At 39.6% G+C, this 13,802-nt stretch overlaps 1 protein-coding gene across 1 annotated transcript in view; it reads right to left on the bottom strand.

The window, feature by feature from the left end:
- Positions 1-13,802, bottom strand: part of CATSPERB (cation channel sperm associated auxiliary subunit beta) — a 120,045-nt gene that overhangs the window by 93,999 nt on the left and 12,244 nt on the right. The window contains exons 5-6 of the mRNA XM_084791578.1: positions 12,131-12,191; positions 5,151-5,246 (exon numbers count right to left, since the gene is read on the bottom strand). Of these exons, the coding sequence (XP_084647704.1) occupies positions 5,151-5,246; positions 12,131-12,191 (157 nt within the window). The remainder of the gene's footprint in view (positions 1-5,150; positions 5,247-12,130; positions 12,192-13,802) is intronic.

Here is a 13,802-nt window from a genome sequence, read left to right as displayed (position 1 = left end):
GGAAGGAACCACAAAACAGAGTCTACGCTAGGCTGTTTTTGATATTTCCCTTGCCAATGTAACTAATTTAAATCTCTTCACCTTAGCCTCAGGTAGACTCTGGACAAGAGCAAAAAGTAGCCAAATTCTTCATCAAAATACCACAAGAATGAGCTCTAGGGAACATAGGAAAATTCTGGAACCTCTTCAAACAAGCTCCTGGGGTTCAAATCACCCTCAGCACCAGTGTCATCCACGCTTACACTAGTATGACCTATTAAGCCCCATTAAAGCATTCCACGGCTTCTCTAATCCACCGCCCCACCCCCCCCAAATGCACATTCCTCCACACAAAAGCATGGACAGGCCTACCGTAGCAACACTTTACTCCCTGATGCCAACTTCTGTCTCAGGATTTTTATCACTGTGAAGAGACGACATGACCACAGCAACTCTTATCAACGGAAACATTTAACTGGGCCTGGCTTACAGTTTCAGAGTTTTATTTAGCCCATTATCATCATGGCGGGAAGCATGGCTGCAGTGTTCAGGCAGACTCAGTGTTGGAGGAGCTGAGAAATCTACCCCTTGGAAGGCAGCAAGGAGAGACTGTCTCACTGGGTATAGTTTGAGCATACATAAGACCCCAACACCCACCTCCACTGGGACCTGGTTCCTCCAACAAGGCCACACCTCCTAAAATAGTGCCACATCTTATGGGCTAAGCATTCAAGCACATGAGTCTATAGGGGCCACACCTGTCCAAGCCACCACAGCCTCGCAAAGTCTCCAAGTCTTCATGTGCCCTTTAATTGTTCTGATTAAAGAAAAATTCTGCTTCTGAGAAACAGAAACAAACCCAGAGAGTGATTAAGTTTGACTGCTGCCCAAGTAAGAGAGAGAAAAATGACTAATGTGAAAGTCATTGTTGGCTTGTGATTAAAGCAGTTTATGGGCAGGAGACAGAATTTAATGCATGGCTTAGGTTCTATTACAGTCTGCGTTAGATATAAAACAGTATAGATGGGATATTTAAGTATCTCCTTGAGTTCAATAGTGAATAAAGACTTAGAGCCATACACTCACTTTCCTCCTCAACTCTCACTTCCTTGTGTTGCCCCTCATACCTTTTACTTCCAGGAATTGATGCTGCTCTATTTGATTGCTCCCATAAGAAGTGTGGATGCATCCTAGATGCTCCCAGTTCCCTCAGCTCTGCACATCAGGAATCCCAGCTGCTCTACTTGCAAAGTATATTCTTTGGGCTGCTACTGCTCAGCATCTGCGCTGCACGCACCTCAGCCTGAGGATCACAGACAGCTCTTGATGGTAGTGACGCAACAGTGCTAGTCACGGCCTTTATCCCATTCCTGCCATCCTTCTGTAAGAGTCAGGCCTCTGGCTGACAAGTACTCAACACTGGGGCCCTTTCTAAAGCCTAGGTCAGAATGTATCACCTTCCTACTCAGTTGTTCCAGTTTTGTTATAGCTAGGAAAAAGTCTACAAATTTTCTACAATCCCTGCCAGCCTTTCTGAATTCGGGACACACCGACTATGCCACCATTTTCTCTGCTTTAGCAAGGAAGAGTCCTCTCGGCTTAAACCGACTAATCCTACTTCTGCAAACTCTCATAGAGCTTCTGTAGTGCCTCAACAACTGTAAACATGAAACATTAATGCAGTGTATCTCAATATGTGACATTTCAGAGTTTCTAACATTTTAAGTGACTTTTAGATTGGTCTTTTTTTAATGCTTAAAAGTTGTGTATGTTAGCAAAGTATCAGAATCCCCAGGCCAATACTGCAGGTTTCTTTGTATAATTCTTTTCCTAAGTTTTAGAAAGCATGAAAGAAGTAAACAAGGTACAATATTTTGTCAGTTTACTTTTCAATATTTTTTTCTTTTTTACGGTCTTTGGAATCAAACCCAGGGCTTCACACATGCTAGGTAATTCTTCAACTGCTGAACTACATATACTCTTATTGGTGAATAGTTTAATTTTGGTTAGGCAAATAAGACAATATACACACTATTGAAAATTCTCCACTTCTCTCCATAGTCCCATCCTAAAGCAATAATAAGACACATAAAACATGTGTGTGCTTGTGTGTGTGTATTTGTATGTATGCAGACACACATGAATGTGTAGGTGCACATGCACATGGAGGCTCAAAGTTGATGTTGGGTGTTTTCTTTGATTGCTATGCTGTTTACTTATTGAGGCAAGATCTCTTCCCTAACTTGGAGCTCCCAGGCTCTCGCTAGTCTAGCTAGCTAACTTGCCCTCTTCCCTTCCTAAGACATCCTCGGTCTTTGTCTCCCAAGCTTAATTAATTAAGGGCAGTTGCCATATCTGCTCAGATTTCATGTGGGTTCCTAAGAATCTGAACTCCAGTCTTGTAGCTTTTGCTTTAAAGAAAATGCTTTATCTACTGAACAATCTTCCAGATCCTTACCTACTACATTTTTGCAGTTTGATTATTTTACTCAATTTCTCTGAGGTCAGTTTTCTCTGATATGTGTTTATTTTCTCTCTTTAATGGAACATACCTGTATGCTTTTGTGTCTCTATTTATAGATGCTTACAATGTTCCCAGTTCTTTCTTATCACAAACAATATTGCATTCAAAAGGGTGAACAGATCTCTTAGGTATGCTTAGAACTCTTCTTCCTCTAAAATTACACTTAAGTCTCATTGATTTTGTAATTATGGTGTACAAAATGTTAAAAGGCTTGCCTGGCCTATCTGTAGAGACAGATTTTAATTGGTGCATGGATAACAGAGGCTAATGATAATTCATTACTTTTTGTAAGGCTACCCAAATATTTCTTCAATAAAAATGTAGTCTATTTTTTTGCAGTCTACATGGAATTTATATTGGATTGGTATTAACAGGAAAAAAGAAGGTAAGAAAATATAAGAGATACAATTTGAGAAATTAAAAAAACCTTATGATACAGTGCTACAGGTGATCAGTAAAATTAAGGCGAGACATGGTGACACACGCCTTTAATTGCAGTAATTTAGGGTGGAGGCAGGCGGATTTCAGTATGTTTGAGTCCAGAAGGGTGTACAGGGCACATTCCAGGTCATCCAGAGGTATATAATGAAATCACATCTCAGAAAAATATTAAGCTATTAATTTCATGTCATCCAGTTGAAAAAGAGAAGCATAAGCATCTACAACACTGAGTGTTCATGAGCTTAGAATAGTTAACTTAAAAAAGATTTATTTTTACATGCACTGGTAATTTACCTGTATGTATGTCTGTGTGCAGGTGACAGATCCCCTGGATATGGAGTTACAGACAGTTGTGAGCTGCCATGTGGGTGCTGGGAATTGAACCTGGGTCCTCTGGATGAGCAGCCAGTCCTCTTAGCCACTAACCCATCTCTCCAACTCCTAAAATAGCTAACGTTATTCATAAAAATAATTTATTCTACTGGTTATGATGGTACCTGACACTTAGGAGGCTAAGGCAAGAGGGTATTAAATTTATGACAGGTTGAGCTGCATTATTCGGTCTTATCTTGAGAAACAAGACAAAAGCCTCAACTGTTCTGACTAAAACTGAGCAAGATGCTCTGCTGTTGGTCCTCACAAAAAAACACTGCAATGTGTAGGTGATGGAGCTCAGTGATAAAGCACTTGCTGGCAACGCTTAGGTCTCATAGGCCTAGGTTTAACCCTCAGAACTGCAAAACAAACAAACAAACAAACAAACAAACAAACAAACTACCTGGCAGAATTGTGAATGAGAGCACACATGTATATTTTTAAAAATACTGTGATATAATGAACAGTATCTAAGATCAGGTCAAAGATGTAAGAAGTAGCTTTATACAGTGACTGCTTAGACTAGACCACAAATGGCACAAATATAACGTGTATATTTTTGTCTTCTGTAAAGATTTCTATTAAAAATTACCCATTCATATGTATGTTCACACACATTAACACATGTTTGCATATTATATTGTATATACATACATCTACCCAGACATACATATACACACATGCACGCACATATGATCCAGGTTCAATTCCCAGCAACCACATGGTGTCTTAAAGATAACTCTTTAGCATCCAGTAACTTCCTGACCCTATTAGTAATATTCTCCTATATACTTGCAGGCAGGAGTCTAGCATAGCTGTCCTCTGAGAGACTTCACCCAGCAGCTTAGGGAAACAGATGCAATCCCATAGCCAAACAAAAGGCGGTGCTCAAGGACTCTTGTGAAAGAGGGGGAGGAAGGATTGAGGGAGGAAGAGGGGTCAAGGAAACCTCAAGAAAACCTACAGAATCAAACAACCTGGGCCCATAGGGGCCTCACAGAGCCTGAACCACCACCCAGGGAGTACGCATGGGACACACATCGGCCCCTGAACATAAGTGACAGATGTGTAGTTTGGTCTTCGTGTGGGACCCATAACAAGTGGAGCAGGGCCTGTCTCTGACTGTTTCCTGCCTTTGGATCTCTTTCCCCGTTTATGGGCTGCCTTGTCTAGGCTCAATAGGAAAAGATGCTCCTAGTCCAACTGCAACTTGATATGCCAAGGCAGGTTGATCTCCATGAGAGGCCTCCCTTTCTCTGAGGAGGAAGGGAAGGGGGAAATGGGGAGGGAAGTTGAGGTGAGAGGGAGAGACTGAAAGGAGGGAGGGGAAGGAGGGAAAGCTGTGATCAGAATGTAAATAAATAAATAAATTAATAAAAATTAACCATTCATATATATATATGTACACATGCTCACAAACACACATATACACATAAATATATATCATACATATACATATACACACATACACACACATATGGTGTCTCACAGCTATCTGTAACTCCAGTTTCAGAGGTTCAAACACTTTCTTCTGGCCACTGTGAGCTTTTTACATGGTGCACAGGCATATGTGTACACAACACAGACACATAAAATAAAAATAAAAATAAGTAAATCTTTAAAAATACTAGAAAGTATATGTTATTATCACAATAAAAAGATTATTCAAATAAAATATATGTAAGTATATATTCAAATTTTATTATATATATATTTCCTTGTACTATGAGGCTGTGATCCTGGCTATCTGGGACTTGGCACAGACTGGTAGTCATCAAAGTTTGGTCAAAGAGCATGTAAATTCTGTTCTATTTTATATGCTGATATTTACCTCGGACAAGATCCAATAGGGTACCTTCAGTACTATAAATGTTTACTTTTTCATGCATTGTGAGCCTTATTACCCATTCTTCTACAGCTGCAATGTCTAAAAAATAAAAGATGAAAAACTTGTTATGTGTCATGTTGGTGAAACTGGAAGCTATGTGAACATTACCAACAATGATACTTCTTTATTTTACAGTCATTTGAAATATGTCCATATGGTAAATTTCAGATATTTTTCTGAAAACATTTTTTTTCTGATGAAATAATGGAAAAGTTATAAAAATGAGCAGGGCACAGTGAAACATGACTGTAATCTGAGCATTCAGGGAGGCTGAGCCAGGCAGATCTCTCTGAGTTTGAGCTAGCCTGGTCTACAAAGAAAGTCCAAGACAGCCAAGGCTACACAGAGAAACCTTGTAACAGGACCTGTGAGGGTGGCAATGCTAAGTTTGACCAAACAGATAAGGAAGAATTAACACTTATAGAAGAGAACAGGAACAGGAACCACAGAGGTAAGCATCATCAACAGAATACAAGAAATGGAGGACAGCATCTTAGAAGAAGAAGATATAATTGAGGAAATTGATATATCTATTAAAATATTAAATTGTAAAAGTTCCTGGCATAAAATATCCAAGAAATCAAGGACACCATGAAAAGGCAAAACCTAAAAATAGTAGGAATAGAGGAAAGAAGATTCCTGGTTCCAAGGACAAGAAAATATTTTCAAAATATGATTTCTATTTTTCCCAACCTAAAGAAAGAGGTGTCTTTAAACATACAAGAAGTGTACAGAACACCAAATAGATTAGACACCATGTAATCATCAAAACACTAAATATACAGAAAAGAAAAAAATACTAACAGTTTCAAGGGAAAAGGGCCAAGTAACATATAAAAATAGACATGTCAAATCACCTTTGACTTCTCAACAGAGACCTTAAAAGTCAGAAAGGCCTAAGCAGATGTCTTGCAGACCCTAAGAGAACACAGATGTCAACTTATACTACTATACCCAGCAAAACTTTCAGTTGCCATAGATGGAGAAAACAAGATATTCCATGACAAAGCCAAATTAAAACAATATCTATGCACAAACCCAGCTCTAAAGAAGATACTAGAAGGAAAACTCTAATGCAAGGAGGTTAACTACACCCCACAGGATATAAATCACTTCATTGCAGCCAAACCAAAAGAAGACAAGTACATAAACACACCACTACCACCAACATCCTAATAAAAGGAAATAACAATCATGGGTCATTAATATCTCCCAACATCAATAGACTCAACTATCTAATAAAAAGAACTTGGTTTACCATACAAAAAGGACACTTGCTCAATTGTTTTCATAGCAGCTTTATTTGTAATAGCCAGAAACTGGAAACAACCCAGATGTCCTGCAACCAAAGAATGGATAAAGAAGCCATGGGACATTTATACAGGAAAACTACCAAGCTATTAAAAACAAGGAAATCATGACATTTGCAGACAAATGGATGGAACTAGAAAAGATCACCCTAAGTGAGGTACCACAGACCCAAAAAGAAACAAATGGCTTGTACTCACTTATAAGGGAATTTACATACCTGAATGGTTATGTAAATAGGACCCAGCATTCTGTAGCATACAAGAAACACACCTCAGCAACAAAGATAGACTTTACCCTAGAATAAGGAGCTGGAAAATAGGTTTTCCAAGCAAATGGACCCAAGGAGAAATCTGGCATAGCCATCCTAATATCTAATAAAGTAGACTTTCAAACAAAATTAAACCAAAAAATGGGGAGGGACACTTCATTCTCATCAAAGGAAAAATCCATCAAGAGGACATTTCAATCCTGAACATCTGTGCCACAAATACAAGAGCACCCACATTTTAAAAAGAAACATTATTAAAGCTTAAGTCATACATTGACCCACACATGTTAATAGTGGGAGACTTCTACACCCTGTTCTCACCAAGACAGAAACTAAAGAGAGAAATAATGAAACAAATGTCATGAATCAAATGGACCTAATAGATATCTACAGAGCTTTTCACCCAAACACAAAAGAAAATACCTTCTTCTGAGCACCACATAGACTCTTCTCAAAAATCCACCATATAGTAGGTCACAAAGCAAACCTCAACTGATACAAGAAAATTGAATTAACCCATTGTAATTTATTAGATCACCATGGATTATTGCTGGATTTCAACAACAACAGAAATAACAGAAAGCCTATACATGGTAACTGAACAACTCCCTACTCAGTGACCACTGAGTCAGAGAAGAAATAAAGAAATTAGAGACTTCCTAAAATTCAACCAAAATGAAGGCATAACATACTCAGACCTATGTGACACTATGAAAGCAGTGCTAAGAGGAAAGTTCATAGCACTAAATGCTTTCATAAAGAAACTGGAGAGACCTAATACTAGCAACTTAACAGTACACCTGAAAGTTTTAGAAAAAAAAAAAAGAAGCAAAAACATCCAAGGAGAGTCGACATAAGGAAATAATCAAACTCAGAGCTGACATCAATGAATTAGAAACAAGGAGAACAATTCAAAGAATCAATGAAACCAAGAGACGGTTCTTTGAGAAAAACCTTTAGCCAAACTAACTAAAAGGCAGAGAGACATTGTTCAAATCAACAAAATTAAAAAAAAAATCAACAAAATTAGAAATGATAAGGGACACACAACAACAGACACTGGAGAAATCCAAAGAATCATTAGGTTTTACTTCAAAAGCGTGTCCTTCACAAAATTGGAAAATCTAAATGAAAGGGACACTTTTCTAGATAGATTCCACTATCCAAAGTTAAAGCAAGATAAAGTAAAGAAGGTAAATAGTCCTATAACCCCTAAGGAAATAGATGCAGTCATTAAAATCTTACCTTCAAAGTCTAAGAACATATCAAATCTATCACCTGCTATGATCAAGTAGGATTCATCCTAGGCATGCAGGGGTGGTTCAATATATAAAAATCCATTAACATAATCCACCATATAAACAAACTGAATAAAACCCCACATGGTCATATATTGCATAAGATACCGAAAAAGCATTCGACAAAGTTCATCACCACTTCATGTTAAAAGTCTTGGAAAGATCAGGGATACAAGTTACATACCTAAACACAATAAAGGCAATAAACAATAAGCTTATAGCCAACATCGAATTAAATGGAGACAAATTTAAAGTAATTCCACTGAAATCAGGAATAAGACAAGGAAACCTATGCTCACCATATTCCTTCAATATATTACTTAAGTCCTATCTAGAACAATAATAATAAATAATGAAGCAGATCAAGGGAATAAAAATTGGAAAGGAAGAAGTCAAAGTATGGCTAGTCTCAGATGATATGATAGCATACATAAGTAACCAAAAAAAATTCTACCGGAGAACTCTTACATTTGATAAACGCCTTCAGTAAAGTGGCTGGATACAAAAGTAATTTTAAAAAATCAGTGACACTCCTGTATACAAACTACAAATGGGGTAGGAAAGAAACAATACCTTTCACAACAGCCACAAATAATATAAAGTATCTTTTTTGAGTAAGTCTAACCAAGTAAGTGAAAGACTTGTATGACAAGAACATCAAGTCTCTGAAGAAATAAATTGAAGAAGATATCAGATGATGGAAAGATCCCATGCTCATGGATCAATAGAATTAACTTAGTTAAAAATGGCCATCTGACCAAAAGCCATCCACAGATTCAATGAAATTCCCATCGAAACACCAACACAATTCTATACATACTTTGAAAGATCAATTCTAAACTTCATATGGAAAAACAAAAAATCCAGAATAGCTAAAAACAATCCTATACAAGAAAAGAGATGGTATCTCCAGCTCTGACTTCAAGCTATTTTACAGAGCAATTCTTATAAAAACTGCATGGTACTGGCACAGAAATAGGTTAGTTGATAAATGGAATAGAGTCAAAGACCCAGAAACAAACCCACACACCTATGGACACTTGATTTTTGACAAAGAAGTCAACACCATACAAGGGAAAAAAGAAAGCATCTTCAACAAAGGGTGCTTTTCTAACTGGATGTCTACATGTAGAAAAATGCAAATACATCCATATTTATCACCCTGCACAAAACTCAAGTCCAAGTAGGTAAAAAACAAACCTTAACAACACCAGATACACTAAATATATTAGAACAGAAAGTGGGAAAGAGCCTTGAACTCATTGACACAGGAGACAACTTCCTGAACAGAACACCAACAGCTCAGGGTCTAAGATCAACAATTAATAAATGAGACCTCCTGAAACTGAAAAGCCTCTGTAAGGCAAAGGAATGGTAGCCTACAGACTGGGAAAAGATATTCACCAGTCTACATCTGACAAAGTGCTGATATCCAATATATATATAAAGAGCTCAAGAAATTAAACACTAACAAACCAAGTAATCCGGTTGAAAAATGGGGTACAGAACTAAACAGAGAATTCTTAACAGAGGAATCTCAAGTGGAAGAAAAGCACTTAAAGAAATACTCTAAGTCCTTAGTCATCAGGAAAATGAAAATCAAAACGACGGAGATTCCATCTTACACCCATCAGAATGGCTAAAATAAGACTTGATACCCTATGAGCATATCCTCAGGAACAGTCATAGGGGAGGGGAATAAGTGGAAAAATGGGAGGGAGGGAAGAATGGGAGGGTACAAGGGATGGGATAACCATTGAGATGTAACAAGAATAAATAAATAAAAAATTAATATAAAAAAATCCCAAGTGACAGCACATGCTGGCAAGGATGTAGAGAAAGAAGAGCACTTCTTCATTTCTGGTGGGAGTGCAAACTTGTGCAATTACTTTGGAAATCAATCTCATGCTTCCTCAGAAAATTGGGAATGCCTCTACCACAAGACCCAGCTATACCACTCCTGGACTATACCCAGAACTTGGTTTACCATACAAAAAGGACACTTGCTCAACTATTTCATAAGAGCTTTATTTGTAATAGCCAGAAACTGGAAACAACCCAGATGTCCTGCAACCAAAGAATGGATAAAGAAGCTGTGGCACATTTATACAGGAATACTACTCAGCTATTAAAAACAAGGAAAACGTGAAATTTGCAGGCAAATGGGTGGAACTAGAAAAGATCACCCTGGGTGAGGTATCATGGACCCAAAACCACACATATGGTATACACTCACTTATAAGAGAAATTTAGCCATATAGCACAGGATAAACATACTACAATTAATAGACCCAAAGAAGATGAATAACCAGGAGGACCCGAGGCGTGGGGGTGGGGGTGGGGGTGCTTAAATCTCACTTAGAAGGGGAAATAGACTAGATGGTGGCAGTGATTGAAGAGCAGGAACAGGGAGGAGAGGGTGTGCAGAGACAAATGAGGGTGGAGACCAGACCTGGGGAGACCAGGGGCAGGAGGACAGGGGGCCTGCAGAGAGAAGAGAAACCATAGGTGGTGCATCTCTGTGACAAGCTGGAGACCCAAGACAGGATAGAGTTCTTGGAGGATATGTGGGTGACTCTAGCTGAGACCACTAGTAGCAGGGGTCATGGAGACTGAAAAGGACACCCTCTAACTAAACAAGACTCCCAATGAAGGGAGGGAAAACCAACTCACCCACAAAAACTTGGACCCCAAATTTACTCCGCCTACAAAATGCGTAGGGACAAAGATGGAGTAGAGGTTGAGGGAATGCCCATTCAATGCCTGGCCCAACCTGAGACCCACTCCATGGGAGAGAGCCAATCACTTACAGTATTAATGAGACTCTGCTATGCTTACAGACAGGAGCCTAGCATAGCTGTCCACTGAGGAGCTCCACCCAGCAGCAGATCAAAACAGAAGCTGAGACTCATATCCACATGCTGGGTAAAGCATAGGAAGTCTTGTGGAAAAGTGGAGGGAAGGATAGAAGGACCTGGAGGTGACAGGAGCTCCACAATAGGACCAACAGAGCCAACTAACTACGCCTCAGAGGGGCATTTTCTCGATGGAGGCTTTCTCCTCCCAGATTGCTTTAGCTTGTGTCAAACTATCCAGCGTGGTATAAATATTGTACATGTTTGCACAGTCAACTTGTAGGATTGGCAGATAAAATGCTCAGTTACACTTGAATTTCAGATAAACCAGAAATAATTACTAGTATTTCCACACAACTATATTGGACACTTACGTGATGTTGTATGACACACTTCTCCAAATTCTCTCCAACATTCTCTCCAGATGGAAACATTTCCTCCAGGGAGCAAAAGCCTTGGCTCACCAGTTTCAGGAGGTAAAGGGCAGGGTACAAATCCAGAACAGAAACATGGAAGATTCTCGAGTGCCTCCACCCAGCTGTGTGAGGGAGTGCAGGAGCTGCTGCTGGGGTAGCGACTGAGCAGGCATCCCAGGGGGGAGAGAGGAGACAGAGAGAGAGAGAGAGAGAGAGAGAGAGAGAGAGAGAGAGAGAGAGGGAGAGGGAGGGAGAGAGAGAGGGAGAGAGAGAGAGAGGGAGAGAGGGAGAGAGAGAGAGAGGGAGAGAGAGAGAGAGAGAGAGAGGGAGGGAGAGAGAGAGAGAGAGAGAGAGAGAGAGAGAGAGAGAGAGAGAGAGAGAGAGAGAGAGAGAGAGAGGTCTGACTGTGGGGCTGTGTGCAAGCTTGTAGAGCTACTGTACTGCAGGTTCTGGGAGTCACAACCCATGTTGGGGGGGGCTTGCTGGTCATGTCGCTGCATCTGAGTTAGCCATGTTTCTCCTAAGTAACCCCCCAAACATGGTTAGTAAGCCCTGGAAAGACTCAGGGGTTCACCATGAAGGACACTGGTGTGATAGTCGCTTTGGTCTGTCGCTGGCTCCCTCTGTGGAGTGAGTAGACGCGTGGGTTGCATCTCCCCAGCACAAGTCTGTCACACAGCACATGAGTCAAAGTTCAATTTGTTACATGAAGTCAATGTTGCTATGTTTGGCAATAGAGACCCATGAGTCCAAGAATTACTTCAATCTCTCCTACCTGTGTTTACTGTGATGTTTTCTCTAGGAATATCAATCGTCCACAACAACCGATTGTTGAACTGAAGAAAGAAAAATCAGAATACAATTTTTTACAATGGTAATAACAACACTTATTTTTAGAATATTCTGACCAACCTTTTAAAAGTAAAATTAGTCAAAATATCTGAATGCCTGTACATATAAATAAAGAGTTTTCTCTAGCAAATCACTGTTAGGGATTTTCCCATGTTATCCTCACATATGAGTGAAATGGTATATGTTCAAGTGTAGTTTGCATTATTCTTGGTAATAGTAGATTGATGGTAATGTTATTAAGATATATAATGATATAGCCACATGTTGCAACAGCCCAGGAAGCACAAAGTTGAATCATTTCTGAGTTGATAAGTAATGGCCAAGGCACTAGGCTGGCAGAGCATTTGGAAATTTAAGAAGGAATTCCCAGGAGCAGGAGAGCAGCAAGAATGAGGAGCTCTAAGATTGACATAGATTACACGTCTAAATCCTCCTGCTACACCAGTCCAGAGAACACCTGCAGAACAGCTTTAAAGGAAAACCAGTGGAAGCCAAAAACGAACCCACAGAGAAAACAACCAGCAGAGCTATATAGGTAAGACATTTCACAGTTTGTTTTTTAACCAAGGAAATTATTTGCTTTTTAGACTGACAGCAAAAACAGCACTTCTTATCTTAGAGCACAAACCAGTATCCAGAGTTGACACACACGTTAGCTGCAGTGTCCAGTTTTCAAACAAACAAACAAACAAATGACCAGGTAGAAAAACAAACAGGCAAATGTAACTGCTATTATGGGGGGGGGGGTAGGAATAAAGACAATCAGCTGACTGCAATTTCAGTGAACAGACAATGGATTAAATATTGTTTTTACAAATCTGTGCATAGATGGAAGGAAACTGTCCTAATGAGTGAATGCATAGATAATCCCAAAAGAGTAGAAATGCAACCAATAAGGCTGTAAGTATGGCAACTGAGGTAAAATACATGCTACATAGGATCAGTCAGAGACTGGACAAGAGAAATAAGAAAAAATGAATTAGAGATATACATTTTTACCTAGTATTTATTTTATTTTTAACTTGTTCACTTTACCTCTGGATTGTAGCCCCCTTCCTGATGCCCTTCCAGTCCCACCCTCCCTCCTCATCTCCCTCCTCCCCTAGTCCCCAGAAAGGGGGAGCCCTCCTCCCCTATCATCTGACCTCAGCCTATCAAGTCTCATCTGGACTGCCTGCATCCTCTTCCTCTGTGACCTGCCAAGGCTGCCCCGCCAAGGGGAAGTGATCAAAGTGGGCACCAGAGTCCATGTCAGAGGTAGCCCCTACTTCCCATATTGAGAAGGAAGCAGTGGCATGGTTGGAGATGGTAATAATCTACTACATAGTTCACAAGGTTAGAAAAAGGGAATTGAATACTTTCACCACAACACATAAGATGCTATTTTTATGGGCCTGGGGTTGCTCACAGATTCAGCTGTCTGACCATGAGAATATTTAACAAAGAAGAGGCTTTTTATTTAGACAGACAGGACTGACTGTCGCCGGGAACGTACCTGAGACCACTCTCAGGACGCACTCTCAATCCCTGTCATTTTAAGGTTCATAAAGGCAGAACCCACAAGGTTACATCCTGGGCCTTGCAAGTATCTTTTT

The sequence above is a fragment of the Acomys minous genome (genome assembly GCF_964271855.1).
Source record: "Acomys minous genome assembly, chromosome: 8".
NCBI lineage: Eukaryota > Metazoa > Chordata > Mammalia > Rodentia > Muridae > Acomys > Acomys minous.
Note: the sequence above shows the minus strand (reverse complement) of the source record. Positions and strands in the feature narration are given on the sequence as shown.